General features: G+C 39.0%; 2 protein-coding genes across 12 annotated transcripts in view; one reads left to right on the plus strand and one right to left on the minus strand.

Annotated features, from left to right (window-relative positions):
* On the minus strand, nucleotides 1-17,005 carry RAB23 (RAB23, member RAS oncogene family). Of its 6 annotated transcripts, none has more exons than XM_086876166.1 (7): nucleotides 16,833-17,005; nucleotides 14,524-14,725; nucleotides 13,619-13,704; nucleotides 8,308-8,464; nucleotides 6,793-6,875; nucleotides 5,469-5,561; nucleotides 1-4,611 (listed from the first exon to the last, which is right to left on the minus strand). In XM_086876166.1, the coding sequence occupies exons 2-7, from the start codon at nucleotides 14,676-14,678 to the stop codon at nucleotides 4,475-4,477; spliced, it is 711 nt and encodes a 236-aa protein (XP_086732292.1). In that variant the 5' UTR covers nucleotides 14,679-14,725; nucleotides 16,833-17,005; the 3' UTR covers nucleotides 1-4,474. The 6 variants fall into 6 exon arrangements, with proteins under 6 accessions (XP_086732292.1, XP_086732291.1, XP_086732295.1 ...); XM_086876165.1 differs by having other exon boundaries at nucleotides 16,826-16,997; XM_086876169.1 differs by having other exon boundaries at nucleotides 16,822-16,966.
* Nucleotides 16,985-23,917, plus strand: part of LOC147654674 (uncharacterized) — a 21,544-nt gene continuing 14,611 nt past the window's right edge. The window contains exons 1-5 of one of the 6 annotated variants that reach the window (XR_015282852.1): nucleotides 16,985-17,220; nucleotides 18,349-18,462; nucleotides 18,875-18,946; nucleotides 19,721-19,777; nucleotides 23,641-23,770. Coding sequence is in view for 2 of the 6 variants with exons in the window: in XM_086876172.1 (XP_086732298.1) it covers nucleotides 17,181-17,220; nucleotides 18,349-18,462; nucleotides 18,875-18,946; nucleotides 19,721-19,777 (283 nt within the window). In the remaining 4 variants the exon portion in view is untranslated. Of the gene's footprint in view, nucleotides 17,221-18,004; nucleotides 18,244-18,348; nucleotides 18,463-18,874; nucleotides 18,947-19,720; nucleotides 19,778-21,188; nucleotides 22,589-23,640; nucleotides 23,771-23,917 lie in introns of those variants that run through there. The other 5 variants (XM_086876172.1, XR_015282853.1, XM_086876173.1 and 2 more) reach the window with 5 other exon arrangements.

The raw sequence follows: 23,917 nt of genomic DNA on the forward strand, positions 1-23,917 counted from the left end.
TTGTAGTTACAGCAATTTTTGAAATTTAATATACTCACAATTTAATATAACCACAAAAGTAGTGACTTATATCAGACTCAACAACAAGCAAACAAACATTTTAAGTTGCATGATGCAACTAGCGTCACTTACAAGAGAACAGCAGAATTAATTTGTAGGGATTTTACAGAACAGCATACACAAGATACTCAGTTTTAAACACTGATTCTTCTGATCAAAGATTTATGGTATGATGACCTTTTTTTCTACAAATCTGTTACATTTACTTGAGAGCATGATGGTGATAAAATCAGTTATGTACATTTCCTCTTTTAGCCATTTGCATTTAAGCCATTGGTATCAATGTATCTTAATCCTCACAATGAGAGTGGTATTCCTCCTGGTCCACAGTAATTTTTAGTTTTTCTTATCAACTTAAGTGAGTTTGGCAGAACTGACAAACTATTTATCTGTATTACCCTTCTAGAAACCTGAGAATGAGCCTAGTTCAGTACTAGGACTCACCTGGCTTTGAGATAACTCATACAGAACACTGCAACATGGAACAGTTGCAGGTTTCTCTTATTCCATTATAGCACCTTTCATTTTAAATCTAAGCATTGCTGTGTTTTTCATTGTATAATTTTCATTACCTGCTTGGATGCCATAATTAACAGAGTTATTTTTTTGTCTCAATATTATTTGTGCATTAAAAAGTATCTGCACAGCTTTTGCTTCCTACAAAAAGATGGCAAGGTAGTTTTGATAAATTCAAGCCTGCTGGACCATTCTTGCACTCTAATTTTGGTACAGTTAGGGTTCAGGTTCTGCACCTTCAACTGAAGGTCTATGACTACATTTAGAAGAGCAGCAGGGGCTCAGGTAGTGTCACTGGAATGAGAGCAGCCTATGTGTTGGCTCACTGTACGATGAACTCCCATCAAGGAGAAGGGCAGATCACTGACCCTGTTAACACCTGAGCTCTCAGCCTGAAGGGTGCATGGACAGCTTCCAGTGCAGGCTTGCTGAGTCTTGTGCATGTACCCCACATAACCCCTCAGAGTGCTGCGTGGTCAGCTGCTCAATGTTCTTCAGATTATCCCACCTCCACAAAAATTCTGTGAAGGAAAACCTCATGACAGATGTGCTGCAGCCCAATAATGAAGAAAATAAGAAGTTGTATTTTACTGAAGCATAAAAATTAAACAGGAAATGAGACTGACTGTGATAATTCAGGCACTTTGACTATAAAAGTCTGGCCTTAAGAAACACCGAAAATAATACTTCAAAATTGTCTTAAGTGGAATATTTAATTTTCTTTTTAATTAACCACACACACAAGCACAAAAATTAAGTGTGATCAGTCATACAACTTTGAGATTTTCTATTTCCAGTTGGAAATACATCCCTAGCATTACTGCTTTGCATCTAACGATGCCCCACGTACTGGGAGAACACCCATTCACTGAATGGATATAACACAGAAGTGACAAAGCTGTAGTGTCATACTCTTTAGTGAATCCCTATTTCACTAAGGCATTAACAATCACTAAAGTTTCCTGCTAATGGTAGCTTTATCAGCCAAGGGCAAAGAATTGTGGCAAAATCAAGATAATACAGCCAGTAAGCTATTCAAGAGATACAAAAAGAATATACAGGAGTGAAATGAATTTTGTGTCTTGTGGGACCAGCATCTCTTGCTCTTAATCCAGGGTATCATGGGTGTAACAGAGCTACATCCTCACCCACCATGCAGTCCCAGGGTTGCAAAGAGAAGAGCATTTTTATTACCAGCCCCACACCTGTAGGTTTTCCTGACTAAAACATACTATATTTTAATGAGTACACTTGGAGTGGAGAATGAAATAATGTTTGTAATAAAAAAATATTCATGAGGGACAACACAAGTGCTAAAACATTTAGGCATGTCTCTTCTTCCAGAAGGCAAGAGTTAGTGCCACTGAAGAGTGATGTGAATACCTAAGGGTTCCTGCAATATCCAAGTCATTTGGTTTACATCTACACACTAAGAATCAAAAATTTCAAGCAGTGTACATGCAGGACACTTCCCAGAAAGATGCTAATTTGGGCACTTTCCATCTCAGTCATATTGGAGAACAAGCACTGCAACGTCTCAACAAAGAAAGATCCACTTTAGATTTAGGAGGGGAGTAAAATGAAAACTCACTGTTACCCAATGCTGCAAATAACTATTCCTACATTAAAGTATATGCACTACATTTCAACATATCTTAAATTTATCAAGTCTGTCAAGTCTCCATCTATGAAAATTACTACTGAGTCATTAAAAACAGTAGTGGCATACTTTACATACAAACAGCCTATATTAATTGTACAGTGTGTCACAGTATAACATAAAATAGTACAAATTGTCATTATACATAATAAAGACTTACTTTTCAGTACCCTGTACGAAGTCAAACAAGGCAAAAAAGATGTTTCACACACTTTGTGGTTTCGTTTGTTTTTCAGGAAAAATGAATAAAACCCCATGAAACTCACAGATAGACAATGAAATGTAGAAGTTTCCATATGAAAAATAAATTTTTTCATGCATACACTGTACCTTAAGTTGTGAGGTGGTTTCATGATGTTCAGTAATCTTATCACAAGTACTTCACTTCTTAAACTGCTAAGACAGATGGGACTTGATTCCATTTATAGATACAGTGATTAAATGCACTTGTTAAAAAATGGAGACCTTTATCCAAGAGAAAATACAGGAGACATTATGGTAAAGAACACACGATTTAGCTGCAGTAGCAAAAGGGATGGGGTGCCCTCCTCCTTGCCAGCAACAGGAGATCTCTAACAGCTTGTCAAAGAAACTGCAGTACTCGGTACAAAGTCTAATACAGTAAACATAAAATACAGAGTTCAGAGATCTTTAGTGTTTGTGCATAACTTGCCACTCACTTCTCTCCCTGCAGACAGTGGGAATAAGAATACACTTCAGTTTTCATACTCATTGACTTAGAAACAAAGTCAGTCAAGCTTCCTACATGAATTCACATAGTGAAAAGTCCTTCCTTCAAAAATATACAGGATCACTCAACCAATTTTCATTCTCATACACCATTTATAAAACTATTAAAACTCTGATTTTTTTTTAAGCAGCATATTTTGCATTTGTCACCGGCAGACTTGTAGAAATCTTAGAAAGTTAAAATTATATCATACCATACAAAACATGTAAATAAAATGGATAGTTTTTAAAAGGCATGCATGCTCTTGAAGAAGATTATAAAGTCTTCATTTTTGCTAAATAAAAGGTATCTTGCTTAGCATTTTTAAAAGCACCTTAGTGATTTAGGAGCCTTAGCCCAAATAACTTCGAAGTTAGATTTGGGCTCCTAAACATCTAAATTACTGAAGCACTTTGAAAATTTTTTGCCATGTCTCTCATCTTGCAGAATTAGATTTCCTTAACTTGAAATCTGAGTCAACATTCAAGAATGTCTCCCTAATATAATCAGCTGCAATTTTTTGGATCCCTGTAACTTAGTTTATGGTATCTATAAAAAAAATTCAAATTAGATAAATACTTTGTAACACCACTTTGAAAATTCCTTTTTCGTAAGACAACACAGGATACAACAATAAGAAGAATATTATTATGTGTTCCTTCTGAACAGCTATTAGTGTTATTTGTTCAACCTGTTACGACTGAGAAAAACAAACTTACAAAACATCTGTAGCATAGCATTAGGTAAAAAGGAGCAGTTTTGGCACCATACATTTTTAAATCTAAGCTTTTAGGCCAGAAGTATAGCAAGTTAAACACACACAGTGGCAGCTTGGAAAGCCTCTTCTGAAATGCAACATTTTTAAAGGACAATTGGAAGATGCTATTTGATGATCATTAGCTGATCTCCAAGTAATGTACACATTGGAACCAAGCATAGATATCATCCCAAATGTCTACATATATACCTTAGCACACATATATATAATGCAAGGATCTTGCACCCACAGGACTGCCAGAATCCATATTAATATGGTCAGGCATAAAATTAAGTAGTGGTTTTTTTGCTCTTCATTTATCTTGGTAGTGTCCAGATAACCACTCTAATATTTTCTTTGAAATTTAGTTGCAAGGTTGCTACATTATCTTGGGCCACAGAATTACAGTCCGTACCTATACGTGTAAGTACTATCCTTACATTAAATGTGCTTTGAAATTCAGCAATAACCTAGTTCATAGCTCTGTAAGAAATTCCTTGAAGAAGGAAAGGCTCACCTAACCTGTACAAAGTGCACGAGGCAGCCACGCTTCTGTGTGTCGCCACCAGGTGTCTCTTGCCACGCAACAAACCCAAAGCATCAGCAAGTTCGTCTAAATCCACCCTCAGTCAAGGAGGCACAAGATTTGCTAAAGCACCGGTAAAAATACCTCTACAGCTGGCTTTATTCTGTATTCAATTGCACAACTTCATCCAATTCTCTGAGTTGCTTAATTTCCTCCAAAAGTGGTCTAAGGTATACTGCAGTTGCTAAAAGGACTTCTGTTTTTCTTGGTCCTCTGTTTGTTTGGTTTAAGGTTGATGACATCTCCACCATTAAGAGTGCTAGAATTTTGGTTGGAGTGACTTCCAGATGTATTAAAAACACCTACAGAATTCAGACAAGAGAAGTATTTGTATTTATTTATTGCTTGCAGCATAATACATTAACATTTTAGACACAACACCTGCTAAAGCATAGGAGAGCACCTCAAGTGTGTACACCAGTTTTTAAATCTACTTTGGGTCAATTTTTCAGCTAAATTGGAAGTAGAGGCAGTTGCAATTACTACCAGCCAGGCAGTATTTAGAGCTGGTATGTATCTGTGCAGTTGAAGGGCAGCATATGCACTCATCTGTGTATGTGTATGTTACTAACTGCACAAAGTTGTGGTTAGTTGAGTGACATAATAGAAGAAAAACCTGATGATATAAAATTCAGAGACTTTGTTGATATAAAGGCCTTTTTCCCTAAATAAAAATGGACTGCTCTATGAAAAATAAATTACCTGACTCAGAAACGCTTTGAAGAACCACAGAAGTTCATTGTTTTCTTACGGAAGGCAACTTGTGAACACCTTCTGATTACATGCCAGACTCTTTCCCCATGAGTCTTAAAAGTCCACATCAAGATGAGCAATGCTATGTAATGCTAATTAAAAAAAAACCCAGCAAGCATCCTTCTCAAATTCTTGTACAATCTTCTTTAAATTAATTTAGTAAAAGCATTAGCTAGAGCCAAGCATTAACTAGAAACTTTTGTATATCAGCTTGATCATCTTGTAACTTCAAAGTCACTAAGTTATTTTACAGAAAGAGATGATAGCCTAAGATAGGGAGGTAATAATTAGACCCTGATCACACTGTATTAATTCCATAAGAAAACATATGAGACAACAAGCTTTGATGGTCTCACAAACAGCACAAAATACTGGTTTTAGAGGTTTTTTATTATAATATACATACCAATCTTGTTACTGCTTGTATGTACTAGTTCTGAATCTTCTGCCGTTTGTTGCTTGAGCTTTTGAAGATATTTATCAGCCAAATACTTAAAAACTGAAAAGTTTAAAAGCAAAAAGGCACATCACAAAATGCTTAAAAATAATCATCTTCATAATGCCATTATATAAAAATTCTGCATGGTGACAAAAATGCATTTCACACCACAGGTTTAGCACAACCTGGTGAGTGATTCTGGGCAAGTCTGTGTGCCTGGGCAGAATCCAGCTCACTCCAGTGTCTGTCCAGCTCTTACAGTTTGCAGTACTGAAGACTTGCACAGAAATACCTCAATACACTTATAAAAAAAACAGGCACACACATATTGCCAGATGTTTCAATTAATGCAACTTGGACCTTTTACAGTTATGTAGGAATTTCATATATACATTTTTTGCAAGAAGCCTTAGAAAAATAGTAATTATGTAAAGTAAATCTATTAATAAAACTTAGCAACAACTTTTTTCTAATTAACTAATGCTACCCTCATTTCTACTGGAATATAAAAAGTTGACCTAGGAATCTGAAAAAATATACAACTAAAGCAGAATTTTCAGAACCTAGATGTGTTATGATTATTTACATTTGTAACTCAGCTCATTCAAAGATGATACAAAAGAGTTTTATGTTTTCTCTCACAGATTTTTCTCATGGTGAATCATATTAATAGAGAAGAAACAGAGTTAACTATCAATCTTGGCTAATTAAACAAGAATATATCATTAAGGAGTACAGTTCATGATTATTCAAACCCAGCCCACAAAAGACAGAGACTCAAAATTTTAGCACTACTCTTATGAAATTAAGTACATTAAAAGTGGTACTTAGGAACTAATCAAATATCACTGGTAGACAAAACACTGCAATAGATGCAATGTATTTAAATAAGACTAAAATATACAATAATTGTTTCTATCAATTATTTAGTAACTATTAACAATTACAAAAGAATCTGTTCAACAATTTGTATGTTGGGATAACTGAACTTTTATGCCTATTTGTTTCAAAAGCTCGTGCTTACTGACAGTCATTAGGACTAACGAGCCTTAACACACTGGCACTTGTAAACATCACAGCTGTGCATGTTTGTGGAAGAGAAAGATGTGCACAAAGAGATGGCTCTAACCCTCTGATACCAGGTAATTTTAGCTGTGTTTAAGTCCTGCTGCTACGGGATATAAAGAGGGTTGCCACTAGCACGCAACCACGTGTAAGTACCAGCTGGCTCCGGGGGATGCTGGGGCCAGGGAGCAGCGGCGGGACACGCCCTACCTGCAGCTCCTCCTACCTTCGCTCACGTTCAGGTCTTCCTTCACAGACGCTCGGTAGAACCTCACCTTCAGCTTCTTTGCCAGTGCTTCTGCTTCCTCACTGCACAAGACAACTTTGTAAGTCCTTATTTGGTTCATTTGTTAGCATTTATTCTTATAAACAAAATGCTTCATTGTAAGTTAAATGTGGCAAAGCTGGTTGAGAAATTCCTAGACAGTCAAAAAATACCTAATCCTTAATTTCTTTACAATATCTCCACTATAAAAAGAAGGTATTTACATGCAGTTTTTTTTATGACTCAAAAGAATTATTTCAGTATTTACTGACTTTATTAAATAAAACTTCACAAGGGTTCGAAGACGAGTGTTGGTGAAACCAAAGGGAGGCTGCAATTAACAGCACTATCACTGCAAACTCTAAACAACAACAAAAAGTAATCCATAAGTATATCTTAAAGAAGCAGTGTGCTGTGCAATCAGATTAGTGCACAGATGAAACCAAGAATTACTTTTTTCTGTGAAGTGAGAAAGAACTTATGTTTAAGAAACTTATGAATACTTCCCTAAGGAAAATCACATCAGAAAGATCATGTTAGTGAGGCAGACAGTGTATTCTGAGAACCAAACCTAAGTGACATACCATGAATAAAGGAGGAGTTCAAATGCAATTTTGCTTTTCCTTTGAAAAATCCTCAGAATTCTTTGCAGAGGAAGTAGAAGCTGATTTATGCCATCAATGATAGCAAACAGACAACAAAGAAAGCCAGTGCAGGAAACAACAAAAAAGAAGAAATAATTTAAATCTCTCAGGAAGATGACAGAAATTGAAGAAGTGGAGAATGATCAACTTCATCATGCACTATTTTCTACATGAAATGCTGTGGTAAATAAAAGGATTTGTTAAGCTGATTTTATGACAAGAATGAAACTGGTCACATACACAAGGGCAGAATGAACTGACAATAAAATCTGTGAAGAAAAATACAGCAAGGAAAATTCAGCACCATGCAGTTTGAGAATAATACCACACACATATTTCTATAGTTACAATGTTTTGATAAAAATGAATAATAAAAAACAAATTAAAGAAAGCAAAGAATATTAGCAAACATTCACTAGCCAAACAGATAATGTGCCTTCAGTGGTGCACAGCACAGTTTAAAAGTAATTGAATTTTAACAGGAGAGAAAAGTTATAGTTTTGTATTTTCTGAGTTTAAAAAAAAAAAGGGATGTGACTCATATTATGGCAGAACCAAACTTTACATGTCATTCCTCTATTAGTTTTGGCTTCAGGTTGCAGCATGACACAAACAGAAAGCTCCCAGCTTTTTAGCACATCTGCCCAAGTAGCTACACTCATGCAGCAACACCTGCCCCATGTGCTTCTAGGGCACATCTGGATGCAGGACACAGGTAGGACAATCCAGATCCTCTGTCTTCACCAGAAACTCCCACAGACTTATTTTTTTAAAACTTGTGTATACAGGGGGCACCTACTGATCTTTAAAAGTAGTACACTAGAACTCCTACTTCTTTATGCAAGAGTCATCAAGAAGATCAATCTTATTCTGCACAAGAACCGTGGGAATGTCTCCAACTTCGGTCACAACTTTTTCCTTCCAGGTAGGGATTGCTTTGAAGGATTCTCTGTCAGTTGTAGAAAACACAAGAACACAAGCCTGGGCTCCTAGAAATATACAAATAAATTACAAATACATAAATTAGCCAATAAAAGATAGAAAAAAATTGTAATGTATTTAAAATATGAGGGATTTTTCACGTTTTTTTCTTCCATAAACATGCACTTTTACCACCAGTTTGTGTCAAACCACTGGTCATAGATTCCCTTAATGAAAATTCATTGCCATTTTATTTTGATCATTACAGCCATCTTCATGATGACTATGTATCTGTTACCTTTAAATGTAATTTTTAAACCTAGCATATTGAATGTATGCAGGGGAAAAGAACAGGAGGAGATCTGGAAAGGCTGGAAAAAGGGAAGGGGAGGTTCATTTATTGCTGTTTTACAGACAGACTAATGGAGGCCAGAGGGAAAATTTTTTCCTGTATGCTGCATCTGTAAAGAACATTTCACATTATTCTTTCTGGTACAGTAATTTGAATTCTGAAAAGCAGAAAACTTTAAAAAGCTTTCACATGAAGTTGTGATTATTTCAAGTAAATTGGTAGTAGCTTTTTGGGGAAAAGAAACAGTGTGTTTCTAATTAATAGCATCAGATAGTCTAATAATTCTATCAGCGCACTACAATAAATTATACAAAACCTTTTGTTATGGTTTTGTAAATAAACAGTAGTTAAATTCCATGGATACTGAGAAGGTACTTCCACAGCTAAAATATTAGTGTGTGGTCTTCTGACTGTCCAGCAGCCCACCGTCATTCTTCAGAAACTGCTTTTCTTTCCACACTTCTTTATTTATATGCCTTCAATATCCTAGTTATTTAGTAACAGAGCATTAAAGGAATAGATAGCCAGTGTTTTTGAGACCCTAATAGAATCTTGTGATGAACATCTCAATTTAATATCATAGAGCATGAAAAATTTTTGATCAGCATGAATTTTACCTCTGAGTTTCACCACGTATCCTTGATTCCTGTATTCTGTTTATCTTTGTGTTTCTCTGACACAAAGCATACACGTTCTCTTACTAGGTTTGCTTTTATTGAACTTTTTTAAAGCCAGGTTCAGAGTCTATCTTGAAAAATATTTCCTAAAGTCTTTAACATTCTTCCACATGCATATTAAGACCCTTCTGGTATGGTTTTATAGAGGACAGTAAGAACTGCCCTAAGAACTTCAACTGAAGCTCTACCAGTAGAAAAGCAGCAATGCAGCCTTCCATAATTTCCCCTATTATTTGTGTTGTAAAATTCTGTTTTCCCTACTGTCCACAATGCACTCTAAAGCATGCAATTATTCTGATGCAATTCTTGTGACATACGTGTAAAATTCGTTATTCTTTCCACGGCAGGTTAGTTTGTAACTGCCTATTACCTCACAGAGTAGCTTAATGGAGATGAGAGCATTTATTAAAATACTCCCAACCATGTGTAAACATCACTTTGTTCAGTTTAAAGACCAAGAAATCCTTTGTGAAGTTTCCAAACTAAGGCACCTTCACTTCATCTTTCTCCTTCTACCCATTCCTTCTGAATGCTACCACAGGTAACAGTAAGTTTAGAGGGAAAAGCCCTAGCATGTGGTAGGTAAAGAGAAGGCAGCATACTACATCAGATGTTATTCAATTTACATATAGTACAGGTAGAATGCAGTGGCCAAGGACAGTAAAAATACCTCAGCTCGCCCATATTAGTGTCAAAAGGGAAGTATTCGATAGGCTTTAATAAAGAATCAAACTGCTTTAATAAAGAATCAAACTGAAATGTTTTTGAGGACCTTCAAGATTTTTACAACAAACAACAGTAAAACAAAATGTCATCAACAATGACAAATTCTATACACTCCTGTCATTGTGTATTTCCAAACATTTGCCAAAGTTTTTGGTGGCTGGATCATAAGTATCAGACTTAACTAACCCAATAACTCTGTAAGATGCTTATTTAAGAAAAGAAGAAAAAAGCAGTTTTCCTCTCAGGTTCAATGCAAAGCAGTACCACTTGTGACCTTTCTGAAGTGTGCTTCGTTATGGTGCAGAGTTTAGTAGGGCAACAGAGTTCAACAGCAGATTCTGCAGGGCAGAGATTTTTATATTCTTTTTACATTCAAGAAATCTGCTAAATATTCAGTATTTTATTGAAAACATGAACAATTTGAGCAATTATAATATCCATCTAAGAGTTCTAAGGAGGAAAAAAAAGGAGACAAACCCTAGAATTTAACCATGTAAACACCTTTTTTTATGCAGGCACTGACAGTATTCAAGGGTCAGTAACACTACTATCTCAGTCATCCACTAATGTAGTGATACACCACCTCTGTTGTACAACAGATTATGTACAACAACAGGCACCGGCAGCAAAGGCTCAGGATAGTGTCAAACAGGAGCATAACAGCTCATCATGTTCACAATGAATATTTTAAATTAAAGTTCTTTTGTAAGAAGCTGTTCCATAAAGCTTCCTTAAAGTACTGAAGAAAATGACATTGTGTGCAATTACTGCATTGGTAATTCCTCTATATTTTAAAATGTTTCAACTGCCTGCAGAATCACTGACATAATATTTATATCTAGAGCAATTCAGAAAAAAATTTAGAGACTAGTGCTACTTAATTCAAGTAAAGCATGAGCTTGTCAGCTGAATTGGTCTCAAAGTTCCTCAGCAGATAATCCTATCCCCATAGACTCCATAACCACATTTTTTTTCACTTTGATAATGGTACAAGCTTTTGCAATAGAAAAAGGGTAAGGAAATTCCTCGCCACGAGGAGACTCTCACAGGGCTTTATACCTGACTCTATTCATTTCACTCAGTACTTTGCCTCAGCTTTTCCAGGCTATGATAGAAAGCACATATTACCTATAAAACTGATGGTGACTTTGATCTCACTCTGAGACCAAAATCCAGTATCATCACCCAGAAATTCTTGTTTACTGCTGATGTTCTAACTTCTGTGGATCCTGCCTGTCTTTAACAGGCTCAGCAGGATTTAATGGCTCCTTAACAGTATCTAAAAGAAATGTACCAGGGCAGTATTGCAGGCCTTCCATTATCATATTTGCTACAGACAAAAGAGGTTAACAAATGCAAACTAAAGCAATCCTATGAAGGCTTTATTACAAAGAATGAACTATTTTCCAGCAAAATGAGGATCCTGACAATTTGACTAGTCAGCAACTGAGTAACACACTAATGAGCAAGATGTCTGTTTTCCATCAAAAACCTAACAAGGATCTTTAAGATATACCAGTGGTAGCAGAAGGAAGAGGATACATGCATGAAGAAATGATCAAATACTGCCTTGAGAAATATTTGACTTCAATCACAAACAAACTGGTGAGAAGATGCATGGTACAATAAAAAAAAATAAATTATTAAATACATACAGTGCTTCCTTCAACTCTGAATTTAGGCTGATGGACTCCTTGCACTGTGTGATCATGGGCATGCAACTATACTGGGGTCTACATGTAGAAAACCACATGACAAATCCACTGTCAGCTCCAATTCTCTTTCTCTGCAAGGCTGAATGAATTTGGTCCCTGGACAAGAAACACTCAGAGACAGGCTCTGAAGCATTCATGTGTTAGCACTGAAGAATTGACAATACACAGTGTCCCAGGGGAGTACGTGAGCCCCAGTGCAAGCATAGCGGGGCAGTGACCTCAGAGAAGAAAACCTTAAATTAACAGCCAGTATCTATCTTACCTATCTTAGAGGTGTTCTCCCCTTATCAGCAATAATTAGCAATAAAATCCTAGCATTTCCAAAGTAAGCTTGACTCTTTGCTTCTAAAACAGTGTGATTGCTGACACTAGACCGAAATTGCATTCCAGACTCTTCCGATTTCCCTTGTCCTTCATGAATCTAAGTCTAGTTTAGAGCAGGCCCTGTACCTGACACCTTGAACTATTCATTATATCATGCTGCCACAATGTGTACAGGCTGACTGTGTTTGACTTCATTGCAAAGAACTGTACAAAGAACCCCAAGGCAGAGATCTAACAGCACTATACTGGGCATGAGTCACGACCGAGATTTCAAGATACTCATGCAAATTTTTTATTTTGTTTTTAAACCACCAGGTTGCTTGTGGTGAGGCCAATAGGTGTACTTCTGAGTTCTCCTCTCCATATTCCAGCCTATCAGTCCCAGTAATTAGGAGAAAAAGTCTTTGGCTTCAAACAAGTGGGGAGAGCAAAGCACACAAGAGGACCAAGGGCCAGGACAGTAAAAAGGAAGCTCCAAGAGAATCGATTACTGCCATCTAAAATTCAGATACTCAACTTGTCATCTGTAAATTATCTATATCCACATGACAAAAGAAGATCTTTTTCTGAGGAAATAGTAATCATCAATCACAGGCAACAGTGAGAAGTATTACCAAAGAAACCCACCTATTAGCAAACTGATTATGAAATAAAAAGATTGTAAGACTGTACCAACCTGAAACAGTTTGGCATAATCATCTCTGAATGAGGCAATTTTATACCATAACAACATATTTTCCCCCCACCTCAGGTAATTAGTTTGCAAGAACTGAACAGCAGAATTTTTGCCAAGTCATTTGTATCTCTCCCATTAAAAAAAAAAACAAAGATAAATATTTACAGAACCACTGTTAAATTGTAGGCAAAGAATGCTTAAATATGCAATTTGTAACTGGTTAAATTGATAAGCCGCATTTACAAAAAATAAAAGTTTATTTTATGAATATGCTTTTCTCACTGCTCTTTTTTTAACATATTCAGGGCAGACGATACTAGCAAAAGAACTGCTGTGCCCTCTAAACTGCTTTTCTAGGATGACTGGTGGATTTTCCCCTCCTTGGATTAATTACTATGTGCCTCATCCATAGTTTTTGGAATATTTACAAATATGTGTCGCACAGAAGTAATGAAACACTTTTAGAGGCAAAATATACATTTGCATCTGATTGTTTGAATGTCTACATTCCATCCAGTTTCTGTGCAGGTATTTGTCTCATTTCATTCAATGTTTTCTAAAGGGCATAACTGCATAAAGTGGACATAATTAAGACAAGGAACTTTCACAAGGAGAAAAAATATTTAAGAATTGAAAAGCTGAACTAAAGATGCTTTGCACACACATGAAATAACTAAAATTCTTAGTACAAAAATATTTTTGAGATGTGCAGACCAAGAAAACCCAACAACTAACAAACATGGTATTTTCACCTCTGTAGTAGGCCTTAGTTATTGCATCAAATTCCTCTTGACCTGCAGTGTCCCATAACATTAACCTGACATCTTCACCGTTGACTCTGAAATAAACGAGACAGTTTTGTGACCAATGCAGTAACAGCAACAAATCAAAACAATTGGAAATATGGAAATACTTCTGTTTCTACACTGTAAGAGTAATGCAAATCAAATTTAACTGGATTTAAACATAATGTAACTTATTATTAATATTCATTCACCTTTATAACATACTATGGCAATAGTCCCTCAACTACATTATATGCTCTTTACAGACAATCTGTATTACATTTTCCTCTTCCTTTCCTCTTCTGCCTCTACATTTCTCTCTACAATGAAAAATAAGATAGACATTGAAACAAAACTTAGGTGCCTGAAGAATGGTGCTTTTGTCTTTTTAATCTGATTGCAGAATTTATAGAATTTTCTTACTGCTCGTTATGAAATTTTCCACTTTATGAACATAATTGGGCATTACCTACTTACACTGCATAAAGACTGTAACAAATGTTTTCACAGTCATTTTTTTCTATATTGGCTAATAAATTTGTGTAATTCTTTTATCATAAGCAGTTTCACTTCATAAGAAATCACAAAAAATAAATTTAAAATAATCAACAGGTGGTAGAATACAAAGCAAACTTGTCAAAGAGCTTCTGTATGGCAGAGATTCCAGATTTTATTTATAATTTTAACTTTTGGATGGAGAATAAAGGATATAACTTTAGCCCACAGTGCAAGACAGAAAACAACTCCCTTTAGTGTGCTTCAGAAACAGCAGACCTTGTTTTCTAAGCCTTTGTAAATTTCAGGATTACAACAGCAAAAAGAAATAGAGATAGAGGTAAAAATCAATAGTATGTCATCTGTTTAATACATACTGGATCTGTCTTTCCAGGAAATCTACACCAATTGTTTTCTTGTAGTCTTTTGTAAAAATCCCCTTGCAATATCGCTGAATCATACTGGACTTCCCAACAGCTCCATTTCCTACTACTACCACCTTGATGGCCACCTCCATATCTTCTTCCAACATCTTTGCGTCTCAGGTGACTCTCTGGTTTATTCAGGAAACTACTGATTCTGTCAACAAAGTAAATAGCTATTATGTTCATAAAAATGCTGTGAATAGAAAGCAAGAGGCAAGATGATCACACAGATTAGGGTGCATATAGGTAGTAAAATTTATTTCTTCTCTGTCACAGACTGCTGAAGTGACCTCAGGCAAGTTATTTAACTAGGTTTGGTCTGACACTAATTGAAAATCAATAAAAATTGAAAGTAGAGAATAATTTATTTGGCTTATTGCAAAGATATTTCACTGGTGTTTTGGTGGCTTTTTTCTTAATGAGCAAGAAATGGAGGCACTGATCTACAAAATCACAGAATCATTAATGTTGGAAAACACCTCAAAGATCAGCAAATCCAATCTTTAACCCAACACTGCCAAGTGCTAAACCATGTCCCTAAGTGCCATTGCCACACATCTTTTAAATACCTCCAAGGATGGTGATGCTGCCCCACTGTCCCTGGCAGTCTGTTCCAATGCTTGATAACCCTTCCAGTGAAGAATTTTTTCTAATATCCAACCTAAAACTCCCCTAGCAAACCTTGTGGCCATTTCCTCTTGTCCTATTGCTTGTTACTTGCAGATGAGACCAACCCCCACCTATCTACAACCTCCAGGCACTTGTAGAAATCAGTAAGGTTGTCCCTGAGCCTCCTTTTCCCCAGGCTAAATGGGGAAATGCCCTAGCCATTTCTCATAGGACTTGTGTTCTAGACCCTTCACCTCATTGCCTTTGTCTGGACACCCTCCAGCCCCTCAATTTCTTTCTTGCAGTGCGGGTCCCAGAACTGCACACAGGATTTGAGGTGTGGCTTCATCAGTGCTGAGTACAGGGGAACGATCACTGCCCTGGTCCTGCTGGCCATCCTGGCTGATACAGGCCAGGATGCCACTGCCTTCCCGACCAGCTGGGCACACGCTGGCTCAGTTCAGCTGCTGTTGACCAGCACCTCCATGTCCTTTACCACCGGGCCCCATTCCAGCCACTCTGCATGGCATTGTTGTGACCCAAAAATAGGAGCTGGCACTCAGCTTTGTTTCATCTCACACAACTGGCCTTGGACTATCAATCCAACCTGTCCAGATGCCTCTGCAGAGCCTTCCTACCCTTCAGCAGACCAACGCCCCCACCCAACTTGGTGTCACCTGCAAACTGACTGAGGGTGCACACAATCACTTCATCAAGATCGTTGGTGAAGTTATTAAACAGGACTGGCACAAATACTAAGCCCTGGGGAGCACCACCAGCAACCAGTTGCCCGATGGATTTAAATCTACTCACCCCCACTCTCTGAACCTCCATCCCTCAAATGCATGCCTACCCCACACTCTGCTCTGAGTCCTACTAACTCTTATAAAAGTGGTTTCCTCCTTCGAAACAGGTGTACCACATCTATTATCAGCAGGCATGGTTGTTGTGTAGACTGACCCACCACCAAAAAACCAAAATTCTGCCTTGTAGCACTCGGCTCCTCCTCTTTCTTCTTATTTCTCTGTGATTGGAAGGTCAGAAGCGAACACTGCTTGTGTTCCTGCTCCCTTAACCTGTTGTTCCAAGGCTCTGAAGTATTTTTTGGCCACCCTCAGACTTGCTACAACTTTATCCCTGCCCACTTGATAAAAGCCAAGTTTCCCCCAGGTTTTGCTATGCCGGGATATCATCACAGTAACATTTTGCAGCTGCAGAGTGACAAATTTTCTCCCAAGAATCAGATCACCTTCCTTTCGAAGGAGGGGAAAACGCTCCCGTTTTAAAGGCTCTGCCCACCACCACACTCGCAGCCGTGCTGGCAGGGCGCAGCTACCCGATCCCTTGGCTCGGCTCGCTCAGACAGATGATGGATGATGATGTACCTTGACTGCATTAGCCTACACCCGGCTACCCGGAGTTCGGCAAGCCCCGTGAGCACCGGGAAAGCCGCATGGCCATTTTGGGCGAGAACAGAGGCAGCCACCCACGGGTCTCCGCAGCCATCCATCCCACCGACACCTCCCGGCCCCGGCCGAGAGGCCACGCCGAGGGCGGAGGCTCGGCCGCCCCGGCCCCTCCCGCGGCCCCGCTCCCGCCAGCCCGGGGCGCCCCGGCTCCGATCCCCGCCCGCCCTCTCACCAACCCCTTACGGAGCGGGCAGGCGGCGTTCTCTCCGGGGGCACGGCGGCGGACGGGCGCAGGGAAGAGGAGACGGAGGGAAGGCGAGAGGAAACCACTCGCTGGGGCCGACCCAACCCGGACGCACATCCCGGCTCCCCCGCCCGGAAGCGCCGTCAGGACCGGGGGCGCCGCTCGGGGAGGCGCCTGCCCGCTGCCCCCGCCCCCGCCGCGGACCCCGCCGTGTGGGGCTGCCCGGGAGCCGCTGCCGCAGGGCCGCGCCGGGACTCATGTGCGCCCGAGTCGGGCTTGAGGCGAGGGAGAAGTTGCTATTGAGGGGTTTTCGTCTGGGTTCCTGAGGAAAGGTCCGGACAAGGCTGATGTTTCCTTGCCCACGGGCTCATCCCTGGTTCGTTCCCTGTACGTTGGCATTCCTCATCTCATCCTCCATAGAAAACAAATCCGTGTGATAAGCCATGGGCTTTCCTTAGGCTACCAGGGAAGGCAGCTGCCTTCCTGTGTGTAGCACCTTTTTTTTTTTGGGTGACGTGCCCATCACCCGTGGTACGTGCTCTGCCGGCTCCTAGGCTATATAATAAACAGGATAAGTTTTGGCATAACTATAGACGTGGTAGTCTTAAAATCTGAAGACTGAACCTTTATTAACCTTATTTTGGTTTTTGAGTTGGTTGTTTGTTTTTAAGTTAAGCTGCCGAAAGATGTCCTCTGTCCCTTTCAACACTGCAGGGCACATGGCTGGGGTGGCTGCTTCAGTGCCCTCGGCCTTACTGCTACTCAGAGAGGCCAAGAAACACTCAGATATTGCCAAATGTGGGTTAATGAAATCTGCCTTCCACAGCAGAGAGCTTTCTATGCCTGTCCTGTGCTTCCCAAGGCAACAGCTTTGTTCTAGAGGCAATTAGTATTGCCTGTCCCTAAATAAATACTTTTTTGTTGCTGTCGGACACGAAATAAGTCACACGGACGCAGCTCAAGATATGATGAAGGAAAGAGAGAACTTTATTTCTTCTCTCATAATTTATAGGTTTCTGACCATGGCCAGGGATTGGATGGTCAGGATAGCACCTTTCCAACCACACTGGCCATGAGAGATGTCCATCAAAAGACGTGTAACAGAAGGAATGTACACATATCTATGTTTATAGTTACTGTCCTGGGAAAGTTCTTTAGAAACTATGTCAACAAGCTCCAAAGCTGAGTTTTCAGGGCGACACTTTTTGGATTAGAACATTGTGCAGTTACACCCCAAAGGAATAGTAAGATTTTATGCATGGTTTCTGTTTTGAGATTTGTATGTTCGTTTTGTTAATGCTGACACTGGCTCATAGTCTCAGAGTCTGTCAGATGCCAGGACTTCTCTGAAAGGACTTGAATTGAAGAACCCTCACATGAAGAGAAATTTGTTACCTGCCTAACACCAAAGTAATATAGTGGAAGTGTGCCTTCTTATACTTCCCTGTTTTCATCGTGGGAAACATTGGGGGTGTGGCTGGGATTCCTCTCACCAAGTGTTGCAAACACTTGTAGGTTCAAACACGTTGAAGGTTCACCTTCAGATGGGTGTCAAATATCCCTGGTGGACTGCTCCTTCGTGTCTCTCTGTTGACTGGAAAAGTGAGCCTGTGGCTACAGCTGTACAAGGTTAGAGAAAACATAGCCTGTCTTAAGTTCCAATTTTAGTAATTTTAGTATTTGGTAATTTTGGTAATTTTTGTTTTTAATTTTTTGTTCTTTAAATTCTATAGATTGGGTAATGCTTTTGTGAAGTGTAAGGCTAGAACATGTACTATGACCTGCCTTGTCTTGTTGGCAGTGGTCCCCAAAGTTCAGTGAGGCTAAACCATTCCTGTACGTCTTATGGGAGTATTGAGAGCAATCCAGGAAACAATTTTACAATGTGCCACAAAGGAAGAATGAAAATTCACATTCATTAATTTCAAGGCTTTAGCTTACACGTTATTTGATGACTTGTGATGAGATCAGCTAGCAGTGTGACTTGTTTTGCAACTAAAACTTTTTACCTCTTTTAAATTTGTCTAAATTATCATTCCAGTCACAGGACCTTACTACATCTTTTCACAGAGACTGACTGGCACCTCTTCTTGGATATCTTTTCCATTTTCAGGTACCAGTATGCACATAATCTGTGAAGTTTCTCTTCAGCAAACGAAATATGCCAAACCCTGTAAAACACCTACCACAATGTTAACTTTCCAGCATCTAGATCCCTTTTTGTGACTTTCTTTAAACACTGAAGTATTTTGTTGTAAACGGAGACACCAAATTAGCAAGCAAATCTTAGTGTTATAGTATTAGCTATACAGAGGTGAGACAACTTCCTCCATTCTAGTTTGTCTTCCCTTTACAGACCCCCAAAAGGTAATGCTAATCTCTCTTGCCGTAGCATTTTATCAAGGTTTCTTATTCAGGTAGTTTTCTACACATTCTTCTCTGATTACTTCCAAGGCATTTTTTAACATGAGGATGTAGCCTGTATTTTTTTTCCCAGATGCACCACAGTGCAGTTAGCTACAATGAAATTATTTTGTTTGATAAACAAGGTAAATCAATGGATCTGTAACAGGAAAGTACTGCCAACCTTTAATAAAATAATCTGTTAACAGCAAGCTTTACATGAGTATCATATATGTCTGATTAATCAATAGAAATGTTAAATACTGTCTCACAGAGGGTCATTGGGAGTCCTATTGCTGCTGAAGGTAGTTGATGAGAATTATCTTAATGATGATAAGAAGGCTTAGCCAGTAATTTTTTTTCTTAATAATTAATTCCTATATTAAATTTTTGTGGGATATATAGGTTCTTCTGAGGTATTTTGGAGAACACAGTGCTTGCTATGGTCAAGCAAACAACTGGCTTATTTTTACTTTATTTTCAGGGAATGTTGTTGATTGGAACACTACATCTGAATTTCCAGAGTCTGGAGCCAAAAGAAGTAAGTTTCAAGTTCATGGTGTTACACAGAGGTGCCAGAGTTCACCTAAAACCCTATGAGAGAGTTTGTATGAGTTTTAGATACACTGAGGACTTACAGCTTGCCTGGAAGTCAGTGGAACTGAACAATCTAAGTAACCTAGATTATACATTGTGTATATGTACTTACATGCACACACACACTTTTATATACATACATATATATATATGTACCTTACAGTATGCATGTTGGGGATGAGATCAAATGCAAAGAAAAATCTTAATGTAAAAAAGTAAATATACTAGCAATGGGAAGCCCACTGATGCAGTGTTACAGTGTTGAGCTCTCCAGTGTTACGAACAAGCATTTGAGATCCCTTAAAAAAACCTTTAGCAGGGGTATGAGCAATATTAAGCAACAAAACACAACAAATTGATTGGCAAGATTCAATCTACTACTTACAGGACAGTTAAGGCACAACAAGGGAAAAAAGTGACAACAAAACCAAAAAAATCCATGCATTCAAAACAGAAATGAACCAAGAACTATTGGGGGGGGGGGGGGGGGTGTATATTTAGGTGCATGTGACAAAAGAAAGTGAGGCCAAGGATAAAAAGGAATACAACCTAAAACCTTAACAGCACTTTAACTTGACTTATACCTTAAGCCTTACAGACAAAGGATGTATTTGTTGTATTTCTGTCTTCCTAACAAAGCACCTATGCCTAAGTCATTCCTGATAGACATTTGTCTTGGTTTTAATAAGCTCCAATAATGAAAACTTGGCAATTTCTCCCAGGAACTTCTTCATTCTGACAGGTTTTTCCTGATGTCTACACTGAAATTTTCCTTACAATTATCATTGCTTTTCCTTCATGATGGTTTTTGAAAATCATCAGGCACCACTCTCCCCTACCAGTGTTCCCTTTACTAGGATAAACAACCCCACTTTATTATATATTTTTTGATTCTGGAACTTTGATTGTACTTGTTGTTACAGTCTTCAATTTTTGTGTATCCCTCTTAAATGTGATGACCAAAATCACATGACCAAATTTTGGTTGCAAAACCGTATTTACAGCCTCCCTCACTTGTGGTCTGGGCTTTTGGTGATGATGGCTCCTACTGAAATACCACACCCTGACCCCCCCCTCCAAAAAAAACCCACAGAAGAAACTGAAATACCTTGACCTGAAGAGCCAGAAGACTCTTTGTGCTTGCCAACTTCATTTAACTTTAAACCTAGCAATGCAAAAGACAGAGACCTGGGCTTTGATTTGGAGTAGAAAACTTCAAGTTCTCTTCCTAAATCTGAAATAATATATCTCAGCTGTGGTGGTGCATCTCTCCTCCTCCTCCCCAGGCTGCTCTGTGACCTTAGGAATTCTTGTTAGGCCTCTGTCTTGATTAATGACTCTTGGGCAATTAAGCTCCCCTTGAGCCTATCAGAAACACTGTCTGTTCCCAAGAACTCCTGTTTTCTAACAGATAGCCTTGGAACATTATTTTGTCTGAATCATAGCCCAAGTGGAACAATATTATTGTTACTGAGGAAAGTTCAGTAATTACCATTTTGGATAGTTTGCAGCCAGGATGGAGACTGACAGATGATTACAGCCAAACCTTTGGTCACCCTATAAACTGCAGTCTTGAGTGAGGCTCTTTGAGTTTCCTGGGCTGCAGCATCTCCCTAAGAGTGGGATGCTTTCTCAGAGCTTGTCAACTCTCAAGCTCAAGATAATTGGAGGAAGATGATGATGGAACCTGGACTTGTAATACACAGCTCCAATTCTTTTTATTATTTGAGGTATTTCACCAAACTTGAGGAGAATTTTTAACTGTGAAATTTAAATTTCCCTTTCAGGAAAGGGAATGAAATCTTGCAATTTCAATGAGGATCAAGTGGGCAAGCTGTAGTCCCTATTCCTGCACTTCATGACATCCCATTCGCTTTTCTTGTTTTCACCTCCTATTGCGTTTTTTGAGGTTTTTTTTTGTTTTGTTTTTTAGTTTTCATTTATTCTGTTTCTCTTCTTTTTGTTTCCCTTTCTTCCCTGACTTTAAGGATTTTAACGGGAATAATTTTGACATGATTTGGTCCTGTTCACGGCACCTCATTTCATCTCAGTTCATTTGATTGTAGTCACGCCAAATTTTCTGGTTTTTTCAATTTCATTTTTGATTGACCATATGTCCTTTCCAGAGTGTTTGTTCAGCACTGTCCTCCAATTTTAAGATTTTATTCCCTTTCCTGAAGGGCTTCTCCACTCAGGCTCCTAACACCTCATGTCAGGCAGGAGATTTTCTTCCTTCAAAGGGTTTTATTAAAAACAGTTCAGATAAATGCTGACAATAAGCAAGCAAACCTGTTGAGCCTCAAGTCCACAACTTGCTAGACAATAGGATGCTTCTATGTGATATTTAGGTGTTCTAACACCTGAAGAAAATATTGCGTATTTTACCCTTTCTGCTTAAAATAACACGAAAAATGGGCTGCTCTTGTAATTGGATTTAGGGGCATTTTCAGCAAGCTGCACCCCATTAAAAAAACCCTTTTCTATCAGTGCCCTGGCCAGGACTTCAAAATAACCCAAAGCAGCTTTATCTACCCTGAAAGCAGATCCACACCATACCAGCTGAGTCAGGGCTGCTGGTAGGGTGTGGATGTGGAGCAATTACAGCCAATGAGCTCCAGGGGATTAGTGTGTTATCCCAAACACCTGTGGAGCATGGTTTTAGCTTCAGCTGGCTGTGTAGACACTTTTACTGTGTGCTAGTCTGTATTCTCTCAGAGTAGCTTCCTCCAGCTCTTTGGGCTATCCTGAGCTTCAGGTAAGTCTTTCTGTAGTTCTTAAAGTTTTAGAACTTTGTAGCATGATAGTGCTCTAGGTTTTTTTTGAGGTGATGAGCAGAGAAAGTTTGATGGCTGTAGGACCTGAAGTTGTTCCTTTTTATATGACAGTTGTAAGGTGGAGTAGCTGCCTGATGTGAAAGGTCTTTCTATGGTGAAATCCTAAATTTGTTTCTCTTTTAAGCCCTCTCTCCATCTATATTTACCATTGGCTCAATGGTTCTGCTTTGTTGCTGTGTTTAGCCTTTAGACAGCTATATACATGTATTGCTTCCCTTGTGAGCCTTCCTCTAGCTGCTCATCTGTGGTGAGCAGCAGGATTTTATGGGACGTGGTACTTCTTGAGTCAGACTTCTTTGATTTTCTGTCAAAATAGTAGATGATTATTTTGTTGGTAATGGTCAGTTGTGCTAGTTCCACAAGCACTATGGTCTTTGCAGTGTGTGAAGTCAGAATTGTTATGGCATTTAGTCAGGCAATGCTCCTATTGAGTGTGGGGATTTTACCTCTGGTTAAAATAGGGATTGCCACAAGCTTCTACTTCATCCCTTTCCTGGTCTTGGAGGAGGGTTGGGATAACAAAAGGTGCATCTTTTTTCTCGGCTGCCAGAGTTTCAGGGAGTCTGGGCAGTGTTAATGAAGCACAGCTGGGCCTCATTTAAGCACTTCACGCTAAAGGGTGAAGCCATGAGGCGATTCCAGAACCTTCTGGGCTTTTCCAGTCAGGCTGTGGATTAATTAATTATCTCTGCCTGTGCTAGAGGTGGAAGGAAGCTTTTTAATGTCTGCTAGGGGATAATGTTCCTTTTCCTGCTCACTGAAAGCATGGCAGCCTTGGCTTAAACGGGTGAAACTGTGTCCTATGGCCCATTTTGGGGACTTTAATGTCTTAAGGGAGGAGGCTTTATGTGGCAAGTCCCTCTGATTCCAGGGGGTTTATCTGCAGCGTGGGGCAGGCTGGGTTTTAAGCCATCAAAATGCATTTGTATGTTACCTGCAGAGGTAATTGAATGTATATGTACATCCCCAACAGAGCTGTGCTGCCTCCCTGGCATGCCTAAGTATTCCCTGCATGCCTCTGTGTTCTCTGCAAGCTACACTGCACATCAATAAGACAATCCATATATTGCATTAGGACAGACCCTATGCAGACAATGCTCCAGGTACTGCTTTTTCTTCTTTTTTTTCTCCCTGTGTAAATCCTGAAATATGGCTGATATGGTCCACTGCAAAATGAGCCTATACTGGAAATGGTGAAATTGTAATGTAAAAGATACTGGGGTCAGTGGGGTGTGATGTTTTTTGCATAC

The sequence above is a fragment of the Cyanistes caeruleus genome, chromosome 2 (genome assembly GCF_971803275.1).
Source record: "Cyanistes caeruleus chromosome 2, bCyaCae1.hap1.1, whole genome shotgun sequence".
NCBI classification, from domain to species: Eukaryota; Metazoa; Chordata; class Aves; order Passeriformes; family Paridae; genus Cyanistes; species Cyanistes caeruleus.